Source organism: Bos indicus, chromosome 10 (genome assembly GCF_029378745.1).
Source record: "Bos indicus isolate NIAB-ARS_2022 breed Sahiwal x Tharparkar chromosome 10, NIAB-ARS_B.indTharparkar_mat_pri_1.0, whole genome shotgun sequence".
In the NCBI taxonomy this organism is placed as follows: Eukaryota; Metazoa; Chordata; class Mammalia; order Artiodactyla; family Bovidae; genus Bos; species Bos indicus.
Window position 1 is genome coordinate 59515024 of NC_091769.1, and position 26751 is coordinate 59541774.

At 34.0% G+C, this 26751-nt stretch overlaps 1 protein-coding gene across 4 annotated transcripts in view; it reads left to right on the forward strand.

Moving 5' to 3' along the window:
* Positions 1-26751, forward strand: part of TRPM7 (transient receptor potential cation channel subfamily M member 7) — a 116602-nt gene that overhangs the window by 34413 nt on the left and 55438 nt on the right. For all 4 annotated transcript variants that reach the window (XR_011568896.1, XR_011568897.1, XM_019968844.2 and 1 more), the window contains exons 8-19: positions 142-316; positions 1610-1733; positions 2156-2228; positions 3490-3590; positions 14278-14412; positions 16806-16859; positions 20425-20565; positions 20897-21031; positions 21612-21892; positions 23314-23542; positions 24662-24817; positions 24894-25037. Coding sequence is in view for 2 of the 4 variants with exons in the window: in XM_019968844.2 (XP_019824403.2) it covers positions 142-316; positions 1610-1733; positions 2156-2228; positions 3490-3590; positions 14278-14412; positions 16806-16859; positions 20425-20565; positions 20897-21031; positions 21612-21892; positions 23314-23542; positions 24662-24817; positions 24894-25037 (1748 nt within the window). In the remaining 2 variants the exon portion in view is untranslated. The remainder of the gene's footprint in view (positions 1-141; positions 317-1609; positions 1734-2155; positions 2229-3489; positions 3591-14277; positions 14413-16805; positions 16860-20424; positions 20566-20896; positions 21032-21611; positions 21893-23313; positions 23543-24661; positions 24818-24893; positions 25038-26751) is intronic.

Genomic DNA, 26751 nt, shown 5'->3' on the forward strand with positions numbered 1-26751 from the left:
GTATCATGTTGAGTACTTTAATCCAACACAGTCTTTTAAGAAATTTTATTTTGGCTTTTTATTGTTTTTGATTGAGATAAAAATAAGATTAAATTATTGAATTTTGCCTAATATCATAATTAATCTTTTTACTTTTTTAAGGAATTGGTCAAGGTGTTCCTGTGGTGGCACTTATATTTGAGGGTGGGCCAAATGTTATCCTCACTGTTTTAGAATACCTTCAGGAAAGTCCTCCTGTTCCAGTTGTCGTATGTGAAGGAACAGGCAGAGCTGCAGATCTACTAGCATATATTCATAAGCAAACAGAAGAAGGAGGGTAAGTGTATGATTACAATATATTTTTAATAATTTCACGTAAAGAGGGCTGAGGGGGCTTCCTAGGTAGTGGAGTGGTAAAAAATCTGCCTGCCAGTTCAGGAGACGAACAACATGCAGGTTTGATCCCTGGGTCTGGAGTAGGAAATGGCAACCCACTCCAGTGTTCTTGCCTGGAAAAATTCCATGGACAGAGGAGCCTGATGGGCTACAGTTCATGGGGTCGCAAAGAGTAGGACACAACTGCGCACCCTTGCATAAAGAAGCTTGTGGCTTCTAGAATATTAAATTCATTTCGGTGTTTTATGAACATGAAAATACCTTCCTAAGTGTTGAGGAAAAGGCCTGTCTGACACATTATTAGAATGAGTTAAAATATAACTGTCTTTGTTATGGACAATTTTGCAAGATCTGTTAAATATACAGAGGCACATATCTTTTGACATGATAGTTTTATTTCTGGTAATTTTCCTACAAATGTACACATATGAAGTAACTTACATAAAGTTATGCATTACAGTGTGGTTTGTCATAATAAAAGATTGGAACAATATAGAGCATATGTCAAGGGGACTAGATAAATAACATGGTACATCTGCACAGTGGAATAGTTTGCAATAGTTTTATGTATGGTTTTAATCTGGTTAGTAGACTTGAGAAGATTAACAATATATATGTAGAAAAAGGAAAATGTACAGTAACATATATATTATGGTGCCTTTCATGTGGGAGAAAAGCAGAATTGTATGTATGGAAAGAGATCCTGGAAAGTTACACAAAATAATAGTGTTTCTTGAGAGCAGTTGAGATGGAATGGACTGATAGAAGACAGTGAAAAGGACACGTTCACTATGAATTTGCACATCTTTATATTTTATATCAAACTTTTGAGCCATGTAAATATATTCCACTTTGAGAAAAAGAAATAAAAATGCAAATGTGCTGATATTTAACACATTTTGGTGAAATACTGGTTTACACATCATAATATCTTAAGATTATACAAAATCTTATAGAATGTGAGTACTGATAATGTACTCACATGCCTTATAAAAAAATGTTGGAAATAATTCAAAGAGAAAAATCACTCCATTTTCCATTTTTCACCCTTGTGATTTGTAGTGGGAGTCTAATGAAGCAGATTTCACTCACGGTTGAGTATTTAGTTTTTTCCCAAGTACTTAATACAGTATCTTTAAATGCCTTGCCTGTCCAACAGTACTTGATGATACTAGATTCTTCAAATTGCAGAATTTGAAATCAGTGGATTAAGTTGTGTTTCCTCTTACTTCAGGAATCTTCCTGATGCAGCAGAGCCCGATATTATTTCAACTATCAAAAAAACATTTAACTTTGGCCAGAGTGAAGCAGTTCATTTATTTCAAACACTAATGGAATGTATGAAAAGAAAGGAGCTCGTAAGTAGATTTCATCAGAATAAGCCTTTTTATTTCATTCAAAGCACATTCTAAACTAGAGAAATACTTTTAAAAAATTAATTTTTGGCCACCCCTGTGGGCTTGTGGGATCTTAGTTTCCCAACCAGAAATTGAACCCAAGCCCTTGGCCATAAAAGCACGGAGTCCTAACCACTGGACTGCAGGGAGAATTCTCAGTTAGAAAAATATTAAAGGTTTGAATATACTTGAATTTTATTTGGTAAATGATACAGATTTTTAATTTTGGGGTTTTTTTATTATAATGAAATTATTTCTGACCTCCCAAAATTGTATATGCCATGTACTTTGAAATTACTTTGTGATTTATGTGTGATTTATTTGCTTTATGCCTTAGCTTTTAAAATGTAAAAGCATAATATTATGGATTAATCTTTAAATAGATCACTGTTTTCCACATTGGATCAGATGAACATCAAGATATAGATGTAGCAATACTTACTGCACTGCTTAAAGGTAAGGTTTCAAATTTATTTGTTAGGTCTTTCATTTACAGTCTTTATATAAGTTAGTGTTTGTTAATTTGAGAATTAAATTTTTCAATAATTTTTCTTTGTAAAAGACATAGCATTCACTTTCTATGACAGCAAATTCACTTTTGTCTTTATAGTATATAATTTTTTTAAAAGTTCAAACTAGAATTTATGCCATTAGGCCTGTTATCTTGTTAAGGATGTATAAAATGTGTTACATTTTTAATTGGCTGAAAAATAAGTGTTTAAAGGTAATAAGGTATTAGTTGATAGAAATTAAAGATAGTATTCTTAAATGTGCGATTTTTATTAGGAAGGAACGTTTGGAAAGAAAACTTGTATCTTCTAGGACTGAGGGGTTATTATACTTTCACTTGAATTGTTTTTCTCTCATTATCTTTCCAAAGGCATCCAACTGATAAACAGTATTATAGTGAGAAATCTTTTCAAAAATTATAAACTAAAATGTTGTTCCATCTAAATACCTGACAGTGTGGAATGAGGTAGCAGAAGCAGAGCAAGAGGGTGTTGTCTTATCATTCACAAGAATTTTGCAAATGTTAGGCCATAATAAATTGCCAAAAGATCAAACATTTTAAAAATACTATAATAAATATAGCATGTTTACGTCATCTAAGAATAAAGATCATAAATAATAGGAAGCCTAGAAACCATAAAGGGAAAGGTCAATAAGTATGATTTCATAAGTATAAAAAATAAAAAGAGAGCACTAATATTTGCTATATTCTTTCTGTGAACTAGCTACTGTGCTTTAGTAGTTTATGTTGTTTACTCTTGCAGCAGCCCTAAGAGTTAGATTTCCTATTTTCTTCATTTTATAGATGAGATAACTAAGAACAGGAATGTGGAAAGATCACTGGAAGGTGTTAAAAATTAGTGATAAGCAGATGAATAATCCATGGAAAAATGAGTCAGAATTTATGTAATAGATATTAGCAGAAATGTGGAAATTTGGAAATGATAGAAAGATGTTAAAACAAAGAAACCCTATAAATTGGGGGTGGGGGGAAGCTTTTTATCCTCCTACTGGGTATTTGTATACTCCTGAAGGATGGTATAACATTTCTGGAATTTATTTTGGCAGTGTATCAAAAACTATATATCTTTCTACACAGCAGTTTGACTTCTATAAATTCATCCTATTAAACATGTACAAAAATGTACTTGCCAAAAAATTCAAATAAGTTAAATAAACTTGTCAACTGTTTTCTTTATTCAATTAGGCACTAATGCATCTGCATTTGACCAGCTCATCCTTACATTGGCTTGGGATAGAGTTGACATCGCCAAAAATCATGTATTTGTTTATGGACAGCAGTGGCTGGTATGTAAATAATGTATACAAGCAATGTATACATTTAGCTTAGTAATTAAGCTGAATTATAACACAATATTTGCTGAAACTGTGTCCTAACTTGACATTTTACCTGTCAGTCAAAAGTGCAAAATTACTGTAACTAAACATTTCTGCAGCATCCAGATCCATTTAGAATTTAGTAAGTTCCGTTTGCCTCTTGATAAAAACTGTGTTTTTTTAATAAGGTATAGATCTCTAAAAATTCTATAACTTGCATCTGTGTTTGTCTGGAATGTTTTCCTGTAATTGCTTTTTCTGGTGGCGTCCTTGTCTGATTTGGGGCTCAGAGTAACTTTGGGTTCATAAGATAAATTTGGAAGAGTTTGAGAAGGATTGGTATTAATTCTTCTTTGAATGTTTGGTAAAATTTACCAGTGAAGCTGTCTGGTCCTTATTCCTAATTAATCTGTTCACAATTTCTATTTCATCATGATTCAGTTTTGGTAAGTTTATGTTTCTAGGAATTTAACTGTTTCTTCTAGGTTGTCCAGTTTTTTGGCATATAATTTTTATGTTAACCTCTTATGTTCCTTTATATCTCTGGTATCATTTGTAACATCTCTTTCATTTTTTATTTATTTGAGTCCTCTCTGTTTTTCTTCTTGAGTCTAGCTAAAGGCTTGTCAGTTTCTTTTTTTTATTGGAATTATAATAACTTCACACTGTTGTGTCAGTGGAAGCTGTACAACGGAGAATTAGCCATATGCACACATGTATCCCCTCCTCCTTGAGCTTCTCTCCCACTGCCCCGATCCCATCCCTCCAGGTCATTACAGAGCACCGAGCTGAGCTCCCCGTGTTATACAGCAACTTCCCACTAGCTATCTGTTTTACACATGGTAATGTATATTTTTCAGTGCCACACTCCTAATTCGTCCCACCTTCTCTTCCCCCTCTGTGTTCACACATGTCTATTTTCTACATTTGTGCCTCTACTCCTGCCCTGCAAATAGGTTCATCTGTACCAGTTTTCTAGATTCCTTATATATATGTTAATATACAGCATTTGTTTTTCTGACTGACTTCACTCTGTATGACAGACTCTAGGTTGATTCACATTACTACAGATGACTCAATTTCATCCCATTTTATGGCTGAGTAATATTTCACCATATATATGTAGCACATCTTCTTTATCCATGTCTTGGCTGTTGCATATAATGTCTTGGCTGTTTCATACAATGCTGCAATGAACATTGGGGTACAAATGTCTATTTGAATTATTATTTTTCTCTAAGTATATGTCCAGTAGTGGTATTGCTGAGTCATATGGTAGTTCTATTTTCAGTTTTTTAAGGAACCTCCATGCTATTCTCCATCATGGCTGTATCAGTTTACATTACCACCAGTAGGGCAAGAGGGTTCCCTTTTCTTCACACTGTCTCCAGCATTTATTGTTGACAGATTTCTTGATGATGGCCATTCTGACTGGTTGAGGGGATACTTCATTGTAGTTTTGATGTGCATTTCCCTAATAATTGGCTTTTCAGGTGACACAGTGGTAAAAAATCTTCCTGCCAATGCAGGAGATGCAGGTTCAATCCCTGGGTTGAGAAGATCTCCTGAAGGAGAAAATGGCAACCCCAGACAGAGGAGCTTGGCAGTCTGTAGGGTCACAGAGTCAGAGACAATGGAGCATGCGTGCACAGTTGCTTTGTTTGCAGGTATTTTCCTCCATTCTGAGGGTTGTCTTTTTGTTTTGTTTATGGTTTCCTTTGCTCTATAAAAGCTTTTAAGTTCCAAATGTTTGGGCTTTCAGTTTTATCTTTTCGAAGAACTAGCTCTAGTTTCATTATAGTTGTCTTTTCAATCTGTTTCATTTATATCTGTCTAATCTTTGTTACTTTCTTCCATCTGCTGACTTTGAGTATCATTAATTCTTTTTTGTTCTGGTCTCTTGAAGTATAAAGTTATGTTACTTGAGACATTTTTTGTTCTTCTGTGAACTTCCGTTTTAGAACTGCTTTTGCTGTATACCATAAATTTTTGGTATGTCATATTTTCATTTTTGTTTGTCTCAAGATATTTTTTTATTTCTATTTTGATTTCTTCTTTGACCCATTTGTTGTTGAGTAGCATGTTGTTTGATCTTTACACATTTTTAAATTTTCCAGTTTTCTTTGTATGATTAATTTCTAGTTTCATATCACCATGGCCAGAAAAGATGCTTGGTATGATTTCAGTTTTCTTAAACTTATTAAGACATGTTTTGTGGCTTAACATTGTCTGTCCTATAAAATTTTGTGTACACTGTAGAAGAATGTGTATTTGTTGCTTTGAGGAAGGAACTTTCTGTATATCTGTATTAAATCCTAGGGTCTATTTTGTCATTTAAGGCTTATGATTTCGTACTGATTTTCTATCTGAATGATCTATCCATTTATGTAAGTGGCTATAATTTTGAATTGCTGTCTGTTTCTTCCTTTAAGTCTGTTACTGTTTGCTTTATGCATTTAGGTGCTCCCATGTTAGGTACAAAAATATTTACAAATGTTGTATCTTCTTGTTGAATTGACCACTTTAACATTATGTACCATCCATCTTTGTTTCTTATTACAGTTTTTTATTAAACTCTCCTCTATCTGATATAGGTAAGCTTTTGTTTGGTTTCCATTTGCATGGAATATCCTTTTCCATTTCTTTACTTTCAGTCTGCGTGTCTTTACATCTAAAATGAGTCTGTTATAGACAGCATGTAGATAGGTTCTTACATTTTTATTCATTTAGCTACTCTTTGTCTTTGAATTATTGAATTTAGTCCATACTCCACTCCAGTACTCTTGCCTGGAAAATCCCATGGACGGAGGAGCCTGGTAGGCTGCAGTCCATGGGGTCGCTAGGAGTCGGACACGACTGAGCGACTTCACTTTCACTTTTCACTTTCATGCATTGGAGAAGGAAATGGCAACCCACTCCCATGTTCTTGCCTGGAGAATCCCAGGGACAGGGGAGCCTGGTGGGCTGCCATCTCTGGGGTTGCACAGAGTCGGGCACGACTGAAGCGACTTAGCAGCAGCAGCAGCAGCACATTTAAAATAATTATTATAAGTATGTACTTACTGACATTTTGTTAACTGATTTCTGGCTGTTTTTGTAATTCCTCTCTGTTCTTTTCTTTTTTTTCCTCTTGCTCTCCTTTTATAGTTTGATGACTTTCTTTAATGATATGTTTATATTCCTTTCTCTTTATCTTTTGCATATTTACTGTAGCTTTTTGCTTTGTGGTTACCATGAGAGTTACAGATAATAACTTATATCTCTTAACAGTCTGTTTTATGTTAATAACCACTTCTTTGATCCCATTCTAAATATTAACATTTTCATATTACCCTTCCTGTTTTGTTTTTGATGTCACATTTTACATCTTTTTACTGTGAGTTTCTCTTAACTAATTACTGTAATCATGGCTGTTTTTACTACTTTTGTCTTTTAACCTTTATTCTAACTTCATAAGTGATTAATTTACTACTTTACTGTATGTTTACCTTTCCACTGAGATTTATTCTTTCATATGTTTTCTTATTACTAAGTACCACCTTTTCTTTTCAGCTTAAAAGAAGCTCCTTTAACATTTCTTGAAAGGCTGGTTTAGTGATGATAGACCCCTTTATTTTTTGCCAGTTTGGAAAAGTCTCTCTCTCCTTCAATTCAGATTAAGAATTTTTGCCAAGTTTAGAGTATTCTTCATTGGAAGTTTTTTCTTTCAGTTCTTTGAATATATCATGCTACTCCCATCTAGCCTGCAGAGTTTCTGCTGAAAAATCTTCTGATAGTCTTATGGAGGTTCCCTTGTGTGTTACAAGTTGTTTTTCTCTTATTGCTTATAATATCCTCTCCTTGTCTTTAACTTTTGGCATTTTCAGTTATGTATCTCTGTGAAGGTCTCTATTAGTTTCAGTTCAGTCACTCAATCGTGTCTGACTCTTTGCAACCCCATGAACTGCAGCGCACCAGGCCTCCCTGTTCATCACCAACTCCTGGAGTCCACTCAAACCCATGTCCATTGAGTCGGTGATGCCATCCAACCATCTTATTCTCTGTCGTCCCCTTCTCCTGCCCTCAGTCTTTCCCAGCATCAGGGTCTTTTCAAATAAGTCAGCTCTTCGCATCAGGTGGCCAAAGTATTAGAGTTTCAGCTTCAACATCAGTCCCTCCAGTGAACACCCAGGACTGATCTCCTTTAGGATGGACTGGTTGGATCTCCTTGCAGTTCACCTTATTTGGAACTCTCTGAACTTACTGTATCTGGATGTCTGTTTTCTTCCTGAGATTAGAGACATTTCAGTCATTATTTCTTCAAATATGATTTCTACCCTTTTGTCTCACTCTTTTTCTGGGAAACCTAAAATATGTTAGTCCATTTGATATTGTCTCGTAAGTTTCTTAAGCTAACTTAACTTTTTGAAAAATTCTTTTTGCTACTCTGATTGGGTGAATTCTACTGCTTTATCTTCAAGTTGACTGATCCTTTCTTCTGCTTCATCTAGTCTGCTGTTGAACCCTGTTAGTGTATTTTTCAGTTTAGTCTTTTATTCTTCAGTTCTGTGACTTCTGGTTGATACGGTCCTAGATTTTCCATCTCTTCATTGAAGTTCTTGCTGTGTTCATTCTTCTCCACAGTTTGGTAAGCATCTTTATAATAATTACTTTGAACTCTTTCTCAGGTAAATTACTTACCTCCATTTCATTGTTTTTTCTTACTCTTTCATTTGGAACATATTTCTCTATTTTACTTGACTCTGTACTGGTTTCTATACAGTAGATGAAATAACCATCTCTTCCAATTGTGTGGGGTTTTTTTGGTCATGTGGTGTGTGCAGAATCTTAGTTCCCTACCCAGGAAGCAAACCCACACCACTGGAAGCATGGCATGTTAATCACTGGACTGCCAGGGAAATCCCCCAGCTCTTCTAGTGTTGAAGAGGTAGTCTTGTGTAGGGGATGAACCTTGTCAGTCAACTTTGCCCCAGCTTTTTGTTCTCTCTCAAACCTTTCTGCTTCTTCAAGCAGCATATTATATTTTTACTAGCTCCCAGTAGTTGAGAATGTGCCAGTACCTTTTAGTGTCCTTAAGGGGAGTGTTTTAGCATCCAGATTCAGACAGATGGAACCCAGTTGCTCAGACAACAACTTTTGAGAGAAGATCTTAGAAAAGTGAATTCAACAATATACCATAATCAGGTGGGATTTATTCTGGAGATCTACAAATCAGTCAAGCATGATACATCACAAAAAATGAGTGATAAGGGCTTCCCTGGTGGCTCAGTGGTAAAGAATCCACTTGCCAATGCAAGAGACACAGGTTTGATCTGTGATCTGGGAAGATCCCACGTGCTCTAGACCAACTAAACACATGCATCATGACTATTGAGTTTGTACCCTCTAGCTCGGAAGCATAACTGCTGAGCCCATGGGCCACAACTACTGAAGCCCCATGTTCCCTAGAGCCTGTGCTCTTCAACAAGAGAAGTCACCACAATGAGAAGCCTACAAACTACAACTAGAGAGTAGCCCTCACTCGCCACAACTAAAGAAAAGCCCATGCAACAGTGATGACCCAGCACAGCCAAAAATAAATAAAGTTATTAAAAAAGAAAGTGAATGATAAAAATTGTGTAATCAATTCAATAGATGCAGAAAAAGTATTTCACATAATTCTATATCTGTTTATGATAAAGACTCAACAGAGCAGGTATGGAGAGAATGTCCTTCAATATAATAAAGACATATATGACAAACCTACAGCTAATGTCATACTCAATGATGAAAAGTTGAAAGCTTTTCCTCTAAGATAAAGAATAAAACACCCTTGCTGCTTTTATTGCACATAGTGTTGGAAGCCCTCACTATAGCAGTTAGGCAAGAAAAAGTAATAAAAGGCGTGTAAGTTGGAAAAGAAGTAAAATTGTCACTCTTTGCTGATGATGTGATACCGTATGTAAAAAACCCTGAAGACTTCACCAAAAAACTGTTAGAACTAGTGTGTTCAGCAAAGTTGCAGGATGCAAAATCAGTATGCATAAATATATTGTGTGAAATGCTGGACTGGATGAAGCACAAGCTGGAATCAAGATTGCCAGGAGAAATACCAGTAACCTCAGATATGCAGATGACACCACACTCATGGCAGAAAGCAAAGAGGAACTAAGGATCCTCTTGATGAAAGTGAAAGAGGAGACTGAAAAAGTTGGCTTAAAACTCAACATTCAGAAAACTAAGATCATGGCATCCAGTCCCATCACTTCATGACAAATAGATAGTGAAATAATGAAAACAGGGAGAGACTTTATTTTGGGGGGCTCCAAAATTACTGCAGATGGTGACTATAGCCATGAAATTAAAAGACGCTTGCTCCTTGGAAAAAAAGTTATGACCAACCTAAACAGCATTAAAAGCAGAGACATTACTTTGCCAACAAAGGTCTGTCTAGTCAAAGCTATGGTTTTTCCGTTAGTCATGTATGGATGTGAGAGTTGGACTATAAAGAAAGCTGAGCGCCGAAGAATTGATGCTTTTGAGCTGTGATGTTGGAGAAGACTCTTGAGAGTCCTTTGGACTGCAAGGAGATCCAACCAGTCCATTCCAAAGGAGATCAGTCCTGGGTGTTCATTGGAAGGACTGATGTTGAAGCTGAAACTCCAATACTTTGGCCACCTGATGCGGAGAACTGACTCATTGGAAAAGACCCTGATGCTGGGAAAAATTGAAGATGGGAGGAGAAGGGGATGACAGGATGAGATGGTTGGATGGCATCACTGACTCAGTGGACATGAGTTTGAGTAAGCTCTGGGAGTTGGTGATGGACAGGTAAGCCTGGCATGCTGCAGTCCATGGGGTCACAAGGAGTCGGACATGACTGAGCGACTGAACTGATTGTGTGAAAATCTCATTCACAATTGCATCAAATAGAATAAATTACCTAGAAATAAATTCAGCCAAGGAAGTGAAAGATGTATGTGCCGAAAACTATAATATGTTGATGAAAGAAATTGAAGAATGTATACAGAAATGGAAAGATATTTCATGCTAATTGATAGAAATCAATATTGCTAAAATGTCTGCACTACTTAAAGCAATCTGTAGATTCTGTGCAGTCCCTATCAAAGTTCCAGTGGCTTCACAGAAATAGAAGAAGCAATTCTAAAATTTGTATAGAACCCCTGAAGATCCTAAGTAGCTGAAAGAGTCTTGAGAAAGAAGAATAAAGCTGAAAGCATTATGCTGCCTGACTTCAAACTTTTCACAAAGCTGTAGTAATTTAAACATGATGGTGGCATAAAAATAGATACATAGATCAATGGAGCAGAATAGAGAGCCCAGATATAAACTTATGCACATATTATGCCAATTAATTTTTGACAGTAGTCAAGACTATACAAAGGGGAAAGGACAGTATTTTTTCAATTATTTGTGTTAGAAAAACTACACAGTTGCATGAAAAGACTGAAACTTGACCACTGTCTTATACCCCACACAAAAATCAATTCAAAATGGATCAAAGACTTAAACATAAGACTTGGAACCATAAAACTTATAGAAGAATACATAGGTGGTAAGCTCCTTGACATAGATTTTAGTGATGATTTTTTTAATCACACCAAAAACACAACCTAAAAGTGCAAACAGGTAAGACTACCTCAAATTAAAAATCTTCTGCACAACAGAAGAAGCCGTCAACAAAATGAAAAGGCAGCCTACTCATGGAAGAACATATTTACAAATCATAAATCTGATAAGTGACTAATATCCATAACACATAAGGGAAAGCAAAAACAAGCAAAAGATAAAAATCAAACAAAACCAAAAAACCCAACTGAAAAATGGACAGAAAATCTGAATAGATATTTTTCCAAAGAAGGCATGCAAATAGCCAATATATTCATGAAAAGACGCTCAGCATTATTAATCATTAGGGGAATGCATATCAAAACCACAATGAACTATCACTTCACACCTGTTCAGTTCAGTTGCTCAGTCATGTCCAACTCTTTGCAACCCTATGAATCTCAGCACGCCAGGCCTCCCTGTCCATCACCAACTCCCGGAGGTTACTCAAACTCATGTCCATTGAGTCGGTGATGCCATCCAGCCATTTCATACTCTGTTGTCCCCTTCTCCTCCTGCCCTCAATCTTTCCCAGCATCTGGGTCTTTTCAAATGAGTCAGCTCTTCGCATCAGGTGGCCAAAGTATTGGAGTTTCAGCTTTAACATCCGTCCTTCCAATGAACACCCAGGACTGATCTCCTTTAGGAGGGACTGGTTGGATCTCCTTGCAATCCGAGGGACTCTCAAGAGTCTTTGTTTTATCTCAAAGATTTGTTCTACATAGTATTATCTATTTGATTTTATGCTTGTGCTGTGTGCTTAATCACTAAGTCATGTCTGATTCTTTGTGACCTCATGGACTTATAACCCTCCAGGTTCCTTTATCCATGGGATTTCCCAGGCAAGAATACAGGTGTGAATTCTTTGAATACAGATGTAATTCTTCTCCAAAGGATCTTCCTGACTTAGGGATCAAACCTATGTCTCCTTTATCTCCTGCAATACCACTGAACCACCTGGGAAGCCTGATTTTATGCTTCTTCACCCTGAACGTAGTCTGCAGGACAGTTGTTTTATATTTTTTACTTTTATTTTTGTTAGGAGTTCAGTACGCACTGAGTATGTAAACAAATTCTGTTTTACAGACTTGTTTTTTAACTAAGCCTTTTTTCCTCAGGTGTGAAAATTTTGGTAGGCTTTGTTACTGTTCTAGGTCAATGATTATAAACCCAGTTGGCTAGAATACTTCTTTTTTACAACAAAAACTTTGTTATACCTTTTTTTATTATGTGGAAAAGAAATTCGGTAAATACCTACTACACAAATTGTTTTGAAAAATACTATAATGCCCTAATTATATTGAAGATAGGGAAATGAAGATGATTTATAGTAGAAACATATTTCAATAGAGCAAATGTTGTTAATGTTAGAATAAGTTAATTGCAAATCAGATTTGTATGTGATAAGAGAAAGTAGGATGTAATCTTAAACTAACATAGGAATAACATGCTATGATAAGTTACAGACTGTTAATATTTAAGAAAATAAGTGTTACATTCTTATAAGTTGTGCCTTGTTTTTAAGTGCAATGTCAAAATGTATTCCTTCTTATGAGGTAGAACTGAATGGTGAAAAAAATCACAGAAAATATCTTCCATCCATCCATCATGTGTTAGGCATGCATTAATACTTAGTCTGTATACTTAAAAAGATTTTGGAGACCATACCCTTTGCGAAATAATAGAAATCGATGATGGATTGATGAAGAAATAGTACTAGAAGCTGCTGTAAAAAGGTTATATAGTTGTAAACTTTTCTTAAAATTTATTTTTAATTGGAGGATAATTGCTTTACAATGTTGTTGATTTCTGTTCTATAGTAGTGTGAATCAGCTACAAATATACATATACTCCCTCGCTCTAGAGCCTCCCTCCCACCTTCTCCCTCATATAGTAAATTTCTGAAGATAGAATCGGAATAAGATTAAAACACAACAGGTGAAAAAAGCTAATGATTTGCTATTGATTTTCATCAGAGGTTTTTTTATTATATGATACCAAAATATTTTAAAATATGCAAAAGCAATGAAAAGATACTAATATAACAGTAGTATTAAATATACTGTTTTTAATGGATTTTAGATTCTTGGTGAAATTTCTCTATTTGCGTCTCCATTAATTTTAGGGTATTTGATTTAGAGTCTGTTGAAGCCTCTAAAAGAGTCTGTAAACAATTACAAGTGTTGAAAAGTTGTTAGTCACTCAGACGTATCTGATTGTTTGCAACCCCATGGACCTTAGCCCACCAGGCTCCTCTGTCCATGGAATTCTCCAGGCAAGAATACTGGAGTGGGTAGCCATTCTCGTCTCCAGACTCAGGGATCAAACCTGGATCTCCTGCATTGCAGGCAGATTCTTTACCATCTGAGCCATCAGGGGAGTGCCACAAATACTGATACATGTGTTATATTAAACTACAGTGCTGCATGTTATGTTGCTGTTAGAGATGTGACTTTTCTTTAATGGTGAATGGTTTCTTTTAAAATTCTAAAGAAAACTAAATATAATCTTGTCTGATTTATTCAGTAGTTGTATTTTTAGAAAGTCTGTGGCAATACTTTGTGTTTATATGTAAAGCAAAATTACTGGATTTTCATTTGTTAGTCTAACAGGATAATAAAAAGTTGTATAAGTGAAATTATCTGGCATACTGCATGATTTCTGTTGTCTTTTGACCCTGTCCACTAAATGTAGTTGTGGCCCCTAATTATTAAAATGATTCCTCTAAAAAAACCTTTCCTAAACACTAAAAATCATTGCTCTAAGCTATTTCCCCCCAAATTTACTTGATGATGGATTTTTTCTTATACCTCCACCCCCTTGTAACCCTTGATCTGCAGAATGTTCTTTTGGGAATACTACTCTAGATAGGTCTGTTTATCTATTCCCTATATAGTTTAAGTCCTAGCCTTCTAGATTTTGCATCTTTTAAATTTTGTTTTAAGTCTGTTCAGGAATAAATATGTGTAAATCCTAAGGACGTGCACTTAGAACTGTTTGTGTAATCAGAATGTGTGAAACATATTTATTAATTTTGATGCTGTTTTAGGTTGGATCCTTGGAACAAGCTATGCTTGATGCTCTTGTAATGGATAGAGTTGCATTTGTAAAACTTCTTATTGAAAATGGAGTAAGCATGCATAAATTCCTTACCATTCCTAGACTGGAAGAACTTTACAACACTGTAAGTATATGTTAAATTTCTTTGTGGACTAAGTTTTATCGTCTTTGAAAAGTGTCATTTTACTTGAATATATTCATTCCTATTGGTAAAACCTTTAATATTTTGCTAGATTACCTGAAAAAATTCTATCCAGTCTTTGTATAGATTGTTTATGACAGTCTGAGGCCCTTTCCCTGTTTCTGGAGACCTCCTCTGTTACCATAGCTACATAGGAAAGAGCTGTAGTGTTAACAACCCTTTTTTCACCTCACCCCCCTTTTAAAACTTGTAAGATCAGCTTCTTAATCATAGAGCCATTGTATTTCTTCTATTTCTTGGTGGTCATATGTTACACCAAATTTGTTTTCCTTTAACGAATGGAGAAATTACACATTGCTTTTTTCATGTCTCCTTTTTGTTGTTTCTATTTATGATTTTGACCTTGTGGTATCTACTGTTAGCTTACATACTGTTTTCCATTTTTTTCTTTTAAAGAGCTCCTGAAAACTAATTATTCCCTTTACAAAGCTTTTCTCATTATGTTTGAAATTTCATGTCACTAACATTCAGAGGTAAATAACTACTACTCTTACAAATTTTTGTTACCAATAGCACTATACCTTGAGGAGTACTATGACCAAATCCTAGCTGTCTAACTTTGACTTCTCTGCTAAGCTGTTTCCCTTTATTCATCATTTTCTACCTCTTTATCTCTACCTTTGCATTCTTAATGTCTTTGTACTATTCAATCATTTCTAGCCTTTACTACTTCAATAATCTAATCTCCTTGTCTATCTTCAAATCTTTAACCCAAATATTCTTATAGTCACATATTTTATCATAGCTTTCCCAGTTTAGAGTTTTTTGATGGCTCATTGATATGTATACAATAATACTCAGGCCTTTAGACTAATTTTCAAAGCTCTCCGGCTTTTGAAATTTTGCCTCTGCTATTTCTGTCACTCAGCCTCTCAATTCCTAACTCACATCTTCCTATAGAATGGCTGTTGCAGCTATATCATCTACCTACTATTTCCCTTAAATATAAGCTTCTTTAGAAAGCATTTGCTATTTACACAGTGCTGGTCTGCATTTTTCTTCCAAACTACTTACCCAGTTACTGGATTTTATTCTTTGTTTAAACTTATTTCAAATGCCAAGGCATTGGTACAGTAAACCCCAGTGTCATAGTTTGTTAAGTACAATTTTATTTTCTACTATGGACCGTAAATTTCCTTTGAGTAGGGATTATATCTTTTTTCCCCCCATTTTTTTTCCTTTAATAGTGTCTAACACAGTCAAATTGAACTTTGTTGGCATTATACTGTCTCTAGCGAACAGATATAATATTAAACGGATTATTCATTGTGCTGAAGTAAGGTTTATTCCTGAAATGTAAAGCGAGTATAAAACAGTAAAAATAAAAATTGATCCGATTAGCAAGGCAAGTAATGTTTTAATAGTATAACTCAAAATTATTAAAATAATAGTTAACTTTCAGCATCAATTATTGATAAAATTATTTAAAGTTTAAGGGATTATATATACCATGATACAGCAGTGGTTCTCAAACTTTTTGGTATCAGGGTCCTATTATATGAAAATGGAAAAGTAGATTGAATTGATTACTAATAATACCTCAAAAAATTAACTATAACACAGAGAAAGTTTTTGTTTGAAAAATTTGGTGGGAGAAAATTTTCATTTGATATTTCTTTTAAACATCAGATTTAAAATATTGACAGAAAGTCTCTTGATTTATGCTGCATGGAATTAATTGCAGTAAATTTTATATAGATGAGGGCATTTCTAAAAAGTTTAGAAGAATATATTTTTGACTCTTTTATCTCAGTCTTGATGAGAGAGATAATAGTGGGTATTTTTTCAAAATATAGGATACCCTCAAAATAAGATTATGTAAAAATGAAACTTGTTTAGTCTACTGTAATATTTCATTTACATAGAGTTAAGATAATAGGGAAAAGACAGCATATATAAATGTTAAAGGTTTCTTACCCAAAATATTTAATATATTGCTGAAACTTGATGATTAATAACAGAAACAGAGATGGATATTTTAACAAGAGTAAAGAGAATGTGTGCTTCTACTCTCAGTAAAATATGAATTAAATTTAACATAATTGTGAAGCTTGCAGTGTTTGCATGACTGTTAGAAAACAAAAGCTTTTGTGTTTTTGCGTAAATAAATGTAAGAACATAAGAAAGTATACATCCTGTTTAAGGTAAATATGACAGTGTGAAATGGGTATATCTTTTTCTTTGTTCCATTTTATGAACAGAATTTCTATAACTCAGAAACAGTGTAATTTGTGTAAACAAAAGTCCTATAAGTAACAAAAACGTTATTTTAGAAGAAAAATAATAGTTTGCTCTGATTTTTTTTCTCATTAAAGAAACAAGGCCCAACTAATCCAATGCTATTCCATCTTGTTCGAGATGTCAAGCAGGTAAGAGATTATTTTTGTTTCTGAAAAGCGTTGTTTTAAAATCATTTATACTTCATGTGTTTCTAAAAACATTTCTATACATCTTAAAATCAGCAATAAGATCACTTTTTTTAAGATCAAAATAAAATGAGATAAATTTGTGATAATATAGGTGTAGAGAACATAATATATTAGAAATCAAGAAAAATAAAGTTTATGAAATTAAGATCTGAGCTTCTGGTCATCCAGGATAGAGTATGATGAACTTCATGATGCTCATTTGTCCATAAAGGATGATCATTGATAGGATGGATCTTCTTTCTCTGTGTTCAGAAGAAGTTTGTTCCCTGGACATTTAAAGGACATTAAATAAAAGACATTGAGAGAAACACTGATTGATGATCTTCAGTGGCAGATTTGCCAATAAAAAGGCTGAAAATGCTCTCTATCTTTCTCCCTATGTCTGTCCTCGTCCATCCCCCGACTCCACCCCACCCCGCCTATTGCCGCCATCTCTCCTCCTTTCTCCCTCTCCCCCTTTTATATTCAGTATTGGTAGTAATTGCATATGTAACACTGTCGTATGATCTAAAGCCATTCTGTGGTGACTAAATTTGATACACTGATGTTTCTCTTCTCTTCTACTGGATTCTCTGTGAGTTAATAGTTTTGAACATTTATTTTTAAAATTTATAACAATGTAAACTATTGATGTCCAACAGTTTTATTTTACTTGATGAAAAAGTACTTGTATTTAGTTAATTGAATTATTTTTAAAGCTTCTGCATGAAAATGCTTACTTTCCAAAATTCTTTACTTTTTACTTGCTAATAAGTGTGAGTGTGCTATTAAATGGTTGAAAACTGGATAGAAGTGTCATTTTCTGTGTTGTATAACATATCTAATAAAACTGACATTTCATAGAAAGAACTTTTAACTTCACTTAAAATGTCTTACTTTAATTCATTTTTCCCCACATGCTTATCTTTTTAGTTTTATTGAAATGTGTTTCACATACCATAAAATTCATCCACTTAAAGTGTATAGTTCAGTGAGTGACGTTTCTGTATTCAGGGTAGTGGCTACCTTTACCACAGTTTTAGAGTATTTGCAGTAGTCCCCTAAAGTAACTTCATATCTATTAGCAGTCTCTCCTCCTTCCTGTTCCTTCTTTACTCCTTACTTCTGACTTCACCCTCAGTTCAGTTCAGTTCAGTCGTGTCTGACTCTTTGCGACCCCATGAATTGCAGCACGCCACACCTCCCTGTCCATTACCAACTCCCAGAGTTCACCCAAACTCATGTCCATCGAGTCAGTGATGCCATCCAGCCATCTCATCCTCTGTCGTCCCCTTCTCCTCCTGCCCCCAATCCCTCCCAGCGTCAGAGTCTTTTCCAGTGAGTCAACTCTTCGCATGAGGTGGCCAAAGTATTGGAGTTTCAGCTTTAGCATCAGTCCTTCCAAAGAACACCCAGGGCTGATCTCCTTTAGAATGGACTGGTTGGATCTCCTTGCAGTCCAAGGGACTCTCAAGAGTCTTCTCCAGTACCACAGTTCAAAAGCATCAATTCTTCGGCGCTCAGCTTTCTTCACAGTCCAACTTTCACATCCATACATGGCCACTGGAAAAACCATAGCCTTGACTAGACGGACCTTTGTTGGCAGAGTAATGTCTCTGCTTTTGAATATGCTATCTAGGTTGATCATAACTTTCCTTCCAAGGAGTAAGCGTCTTTTAATTTCATGGCTGCAATCACCATCTGCAGTGATTTTGGAGCCCCAAAAAATAAAATCTGACACTGTTTCCACTGTTTCCCCATCTATTTCCCATGACGTGATGGGACCAGATGCCATGATCTTAGTTTTCTGAATGTTGAGCTTTAAGCCAACTTTTTCACACTCCTCTTTCACTTTCATCAGGAGGCTTTTTAGTTCCTCTTCACTTTCTGCCATAAGGGTTAATCTCCTTGCCCTCTCTATGGATTTTCCTATTCTGGACATTTCACACTAATTTTTGTTTGTTTAAGTCATTAAAGCTTCTTTTTTATTCTCCCCTTAGAAAGCCTGAGTAATGGGGGAGACTTTCAATACTTTCTTAAACACATTTGCATTGTGATTTACTTAAGGTGGTTTAGCAGAGCTATAGTTAATTCTGGAAATCTCACATATGAGATTTGTTATATTAACTACTTTTACATTGATGACTATAGTAGTTAGCCTAATTTTTCTACTTCCATAAGTGAAAAATCCTAAAGTACAAGCAGTAACTGAGTATATTCTGATTCAAAAAAAGTTTTATAAGAGCTGTATGTATAGTTTGAAAAATTGAATCTTTTTTTTAGGTAATTCACATTATTTTCCTTAATTTATTGAAAAGATTTATTTTATTTGTTTGGCTGTGTTGGGTCTTAGTTGTAGCATGTGGCATCTTCATTGCATTGTGAGGGATATTTCATTGTGGCAGGTAGACTCTAATTGGCACGCGGACTTAGTTGCTCTGTGGCGTGAAGGATCCTAATACCCTGACAAGGGATTGAACTGCATCCCCTGCATTGCAAGGCAGATTCTTAACCCTGGACCACCAGGGAAATCCCTGTTTTTCTTAATTTAAATATTTCCTATTCAATTGAATTCACAACATAAGGGTATTTGTCAGATTTTTAAAAAACAAACTAAGGTATCTATCGTACATGACATCTTCAGTCATAAAACATATTTTGAGATTGCTTAAGATAAAATAAAAACAAAAATCTTGTATTTAAGGTGAAAATATGTTTTTATTAGTTTTTAAATTGGTGACCTAAAGAACATAGATGTCTAGTTAGAAACTTCACAGGTGTAGCTAAAATATAAAAAGTATAAGCATTTTAAAAAGTACTAAGTTCATAAAATTACAATTAGGGGGATGAAAGAATGTTGACTATAGTAGGGCCAAATTGGTTAATATATATAAATTAACTGATGATTGAACTCTTTTAAGATTATTTAATGAAATTTAACAATACTTCTTTCTGAGACAGTCTTTCCAAACTCAAAAATGGCTTATGTTCCAATTCATAAATTGATGCCCTAAAAAGATGTCTTAACTCTGAACAGTGTTGTAGGTGGTAGTTGAATTTTAGTCAAGGCTATACAAATTTGTGCAATCTATAATATAGCCAATATAATTTTGGTTTAAAAATAGTAATAAGTGTTAATGGTCCCAACTGAAAACATTTATAGCATTATTTTTGCAGGAAAATACAACTTATGTGCCATGGTGAGATGGAACACTTGGCACTTAGAGCTTTCTTTGCTTCTGTGTGAAGTATTATTACAGTGGAGAGATCAAATTTTCTTCCTACTGTAAGTCATACTCTTGTCCTGAGCCACACTGTTGGGACCTCAAACTTCAGAATCCCTGTTCTTACAAAAGGAAACAGAAGCAAGTCACTCTTTTCTGTAAAGGTAGCTGCTGGCAACTCCAGCTTTCTGTAGCAAGTGAACATTTGTTATTTTGGAGAATAATAGACACGTTGCTAGGCATGGCTTGGAAACATTGAGAAATACAATTTTGCCTTTTTAAAATTAATGTTTTGTTTCCAGGGGAATCTTCCTCCAGGATATAAGATCACTCTAATTGATATAGGACTTGTTATTGAATATCTTATGGGAGGAACCTATAGATGCACCTACACTCGGAAACGTTTTCGATTAATATATAACAGTCTTGGTGGAAATAATCGGGTATGTAATATTTGGGGGAAGTGCTATAGATGTTCTTTAAAATGAGCTTTTAAAAATTAACTCAGAATGGTAAAAGTATTGACAGAATTGTCTTAAAAACAAGATTTTCAACTAAGAGTACTTAGAAATATTTTCTAATTGAAATTCTAAAGAAATCATGTTGGGTTTTGTTTTTTTTTGGTGTGTGTATATGCACATTTATATGTACATGTATATGTAAAAATAGATTTTTAATTTTTATAGCATAACAGTGTATTTAAAATAGATTTTTAATTTTTATAGCATAACAGTGTATTTAAATCTGTAAAAACTGATAAACTTTTGCTTTCAGAGGTCTGGCCGAAATACCTCCAGCAGCACTCCTCAGTTGCGAAAGAGTCAGGAATCTTTTGGCAATAGAGCAGATAAAAAGGAAAAAACGAGGCATAATCATTTCATTAAAACAGCACAGCCCTACCGACCAAAGGTATTTTTGTTTAAATATTACCTGTTCTGGCTTTTGGATTTTCTTCTTTTTAAGTTACTTGGTATTATGAAACAAAAAAGTCACTTGTTTTAGTAAGAATTATCTTTTGTTTTTAGATGTTTTATAGTATTCCTCAATTTTTCATTTTCCTATATACCAAAAAATAATATGAGGTAATAATTCTATTAAGCTTTTCATATTTAGCTATGATAATCAAAATTTTTAGATATTTTGGTCAGTGCTTAACTGCCTTCTTTTATTCCATATTTACTTGATTACCAGCATGCAAGACAAAGGTGGTACCAAACTTTTCCTTCATTAGAACTGTGTTTTATCAGATGTTAGTGGAAATATTGAGGCCCTTTCTCTCATCTTGGAAAACTTTTACAAAGACATTTTTGTGGAATAACATTTCTATAAAATGAATTTGAATTGTAATAAAAATCAAATATATAAAGTTTATTCTATTTTCATTTGTACATTTATCTGAAAAATCAAATAAAGGACATTTCATTAAAATTCTTACATGAGTGTCATATGGCCTTATTTTAATGAGCCTTATAATTATTTCCTCTTGAAGATTGATACAGCTGTGGAAGAAGGAAAGAAGAAAAGAACCAAAGATGAAATTGTAGATATTGATGATCCAGAAACCAAGCGCTTTCCTTATCCACTTAATGAACTATTAATTTGGGCTTGCCTCATGAAGAGGCAGGTTATGGCCCGTTTTTTATGGCAGCATGGTGAAGAATCAATGGCTAAAGCATTAGTTGCCTGTAAGATCTATCGTTCAATGGCATATGAAGCAAAGCAGAGTGACCTTGTAGATGATACTTCAGAGGAATTGAAACAATATTCCAAGTAAGTTATATTTTATCATTTGAAACATTTTAAAAATACAAAATAGATGGGGTTTAAGTGGAGATTATAGTGCCATGCACTAATTGGGTATGTGTATATATAATTTTATTGGTAAAATTAGGAGAAATCCACTTTCTAAATGTTTAAGTCTTTTTTAAAAAAATTCAACAGTATACTAACGCATATATATGGAATTTAGAAAGATGGTAACAATAACCCTGTATTCGAGACAGCAAAAGAGACACTGATGTATAGAACAGTCTTTTGGACTCTGTGGGAGAGGGGAGAGGGTGGGATGATATGGGAGAATGGCATTGAAACATGTATAATATCATGTATGAAATGAGTCGCCAGTCCAGGTTTGATGCACGATGCTGGATGCTTGGGGCTGGTGCACTGGGACGACCCAGACGGATGGTATGGGGAGGGAGTGGGGTTCAGGATGGGGAACACATGTATACCTGTGGCAGATTCATTTTGATGTATGGCAAAACCAATACAATATTGTAAAGTTAAAAAATAAAATTTTAAAAAAGAAATAAAAATTAAAAAAATATTCAGAGACCTAGGCATGTAATAAAGAGGTTATTATATCATTTACAATTCAAGAGTTAAATATTTCAGCAAGAAAGAAGAAATGCCAGATGTCAGTTTATTAATTAGTTGCACATAATAGCAATTAGATTAGGTAAACTTCCATTTGAAGTGGTAGAGGAAGGAAGGAAGGGAAGCTTAAGCTGTTTTCTAAGGAAATAAATTTAGTTCAACTGGAAAGGCATTGCATATGGTGGAGCTACATGTGTAGAAGACTGAAACAATTCCCAGAAGTTCTACAGTTTACTTAGGGGAGTAATGGAATATTAAGCTAGAACAGTAGTTTGTATTGATAGAAAGCTTTATAATAGAGAATAGGACCTCCCTCCCTGCAAATGGCCTCTCTTTGGAAGAGAATAGGAGTTATTAGGAAAATAGCTAAAACAGAGATCCTATGATCAACTCACCAGGGATTGAAGATTAGGATATTTTTCATACTAGGTTAGTCCGTATTGACATTCTTTTTCTCTATTAGGTACCAACCTTTTCTACTCTTTGAAATACTACATAGAGACTTTTTGAACAGAGCATCTGAACATTGTCAGTTTTAGTTTCCTGTGAGTCTGTAGGTTTATTTCTATGACCAGGGGAAAGTGCTCTGAAGTCACATTTTCAGTCTTGTTCCTAATGTGACATATTTTAATACTTTGTAATTTCCATAGAGTAGTGGATATCTGAAAACATAGGGCTATTCTGATGCTTCACAATTCCCCAAGTGTGTCTGAAGATATTAAAAAATTGGAACATGTTATGAATGACCCTAAAGATAATGGTTTAAAACTGCAATGTGGTAATTTGAATATGTTTTGGCTTTTATCTTTTGATAGTGATTTTGGTCAACTGGCAGTTGAATTACTGGAACAATCCTTCAGACAAGATGAAACCATGGCTATGAAATTGCTCACTTATGAACTGAAAAATTGGAGTAATTCTACCTGTCTTAAGTTAGCAGTTTCTTCAAGACTTAGACCTTTTGTAGCTCACACATGTACGCAGATGTTGTTATCTGATATGTGGATGGGAAGGCTGAATATGAGGAAAAATTCCTGGTACAAGGTATACTTTGGAAATAATTTAATATTAAGTATGTGATTAGATAAAAAGAACAGAGGAATTAGCCCACCAGTACAGTAGAATGTAAGGGCAGTAAGAGTTGTTGTGTTGGCATTTTATTTTAAGTGGCATTAAATGGCCTCCTTTTTCCCCCTTCACTCTGAATTCTTTTCAGATGTGGTGTATAATGATTATTTTCCCAGTTTGAGCCAGATGCATGATTGCAACAAATGGGAGTGGGAGTGTTGGCATTTATATAGCCCTGTGCAGCCATGAAAAAAAGTTGGTGTTTTATGAAAAGATGATTCCTAGATTCTAAAATTCTAGATCCTGGCCCATATCTACTAACTTAATAATCTGTTACTTTTCATTTTTACTTCACACATACTAGATCTGCTTGGTTTTTATGGTTAAAATTTTGGGTAAAATATTAACTGGTACTCTCAGTTTCATTATAGTGAGAGATTTTGCTTTAAACTTTCCTTTTTGTTGTATCTTAAATAAGGCACAGAAATATGGAAGGCAGAGATCATGCAAGAAGTTTAATCACAGACCATTATAAGTGGATAATAAATACTAATCATACATTAAAAATAATGGTGAAAGATTAACCTTGATATACAGTTATCATAGAAACCCTGATACACAATTATAATTTCTTTGTGCTTTTAAGATTTTGCAAATAATACATACAAGTTTAGAAATAAGCTTTTTTGTTTATAGGATACAACTTGAGTAATCACATTACGAATGGAACACTTGCAGAGAGATTTAGGGTAAAATTAAGCACATAGCAATTTCATAAGGCTTGAATTTTATTTATAACAAAAATGTATTCTCTGAACAAATTGTAATCTGATTCTTTAATGGGACAAGTCTATATTAATTATTAATTTTTTTCTATACCCTTCTAATACTAAAATGTTTTGTTATTCCTTAAAGCAGTTCCCCTTGGGCCTCTTTATATATAAGTGAAAAGGGAAGTTTTTTTTTTTCCCTATACTACCAGGGGCAAAATGGCTAACTAATAACCAGGATTTTTATACCTTTTTATGGCTTTTATTATATTCTTGAAAGTCATTAGTTTTAAAATGTGAACTTATCTGTTTCTAAAATTTTTAGGTCATACTAAGCATTTTAGTTCCACCTGCCATATTAATGTTAGAATATAAAACTAAGGCTGAAATGTCTCATATTCCACAATCTCAAGATGCTCATCAAATGACAATGGAAGACAGTGAAAACAACTTTCAAAACATAGCAGAAGAGATTCCCATGGTAAGGAGGAAAAAAAATTTAAAGTAAATGTAAATTTATTGTGAGAAAATGTACCATAATGTTATTTTTATTTTAGGAAGTATTTAAAGAAGTAAGACTATTGGACAAGAATGAAGGGAAGAATGAAATGGAGATACAAATAAAATCAAAAAAGCTTCCAATCACACGAAAGTTTTATGCCTTTTATCATGCACCAATTGTAAAATTCTGGTTTAACACGGTATGGTTTCTTTTTATTGAAGTATAATTGATGTACAATAATATATAAATTATAAATGTATAATATAGCAATTCACAATATGATCCATTTATAGTTATAAAATACTGGCTGTATGTCCCATGTTGTACAGTATATGCTTGTAGCATATTTCATTTTTTGTAGCTTATCTCATACCTAATAGTTTGTACCTCTTGGTCCCCTACCTTTATGTTGCCCCTCCTCTCTTTTCTCTCTGCCCACTGGTAACCACTAGTTTGTTCTCTACAGCTGTGAGTCTGCTGCTTTATTGTTACATTCATTGGTTTGTTGTATTTTTTGGATCCCACATATAAGTAATATGCAATTTTTGTTTTTCTGTGTCTGACTTATTTCATTTAAAATAATACTAAGTCCATCCATGTTGCTGCAAATGGCAAAATTTTCATCCTTTTTTATGGCTGAATAGTATTCCATTGTAAATATTTACTACATCTTTGACCATTCATCTGTTGATGGACACTTAGGTTGATACTATATCTTTGCAGTTGTAAATATGCTGCTGTGAACATGGGGTGTATGTATCTTTTTTAATTAGTAACGTGGTATGGTTCAAATAGTATGAGCAAAATAGATTTTTTTTAACCACATTAAAAATCATTCAGTTTTATTAATACATATTAAATTCACACATGGTCTAAGCAAACCTTTATTCACCTATGATCCTCTTAACAAAATATAGATTATAGAAATTCAGAAGAATTCTTCTAATAGACTGATGTGAGAATTGTGATTTTTATGGTTTATAGAGAAAAGGCTAGTTATTTGATAAACGTGGATATACAGTAATTTTATAACTTCTAATGGAAGGGTTACCTGTATTTTTCTTAGTTTTCAATGAAAATGTATTGTTTCAAACATGCCAACTAATATTCATGACTTCTGTTGATTTAGTGAATGTTTATCAGGATTTTAATGAACTACCATCTTTTTATCCTTAAAAGCAAGTGGACACAGCTTCTTAAATTTAGAGTGATTCTCTTTCTTTAGAGTAAGTCCCTGAACACTTAACTAATAGTCATCATAAGAATGATTTAAATAAACAACACATGTCATCTCCATTTAGATTTTCATTATACATTTTACCTTATAGTCTTTAAACATACATGGAGTAGTGAAAATAAATGATTGCCCCCTAATATAGAACTTCTTTTATCTCTGAGGCATCAATAGTAAAACACATGAATTTACATTCACACTAGAAAGAAAGGCATATCGTGTAATTTGGGAGTTATATTACTTTCAAATAACCTTAAATAATACTAGTATAAAAAAGATACTGATAATAGTTATACCTGGCTCAACATCAATACCAACAATAAATTGGATCAATATCTGTGATCAGTACAACAAATAAGTTTTACAGGTGCTTCAACTTTAGATTATTTTCTAAATAATAGAAAATATTTCCAGAGTAGTGCTGGAAAGTTATTGATTTTAATGCTTTCTACTGTGTTTGCTGATATTTATTTAGATTTGATTTTTGATTGAGTGCTTTTACATTTTTTTCATCTTTCAAGTTTCTTTCCACTATGAACTCTTTGGCTGTTTTCTGAAGTATATACTTGGGACTAATGTCTTTCACCACTTACTATGTTTGTAGGATTTCTATGATTTTGAGTGAGGTAACAGCTTTGATTAAAATTTTTGTCACATTCTCTGCATTTGTACAGTTTTT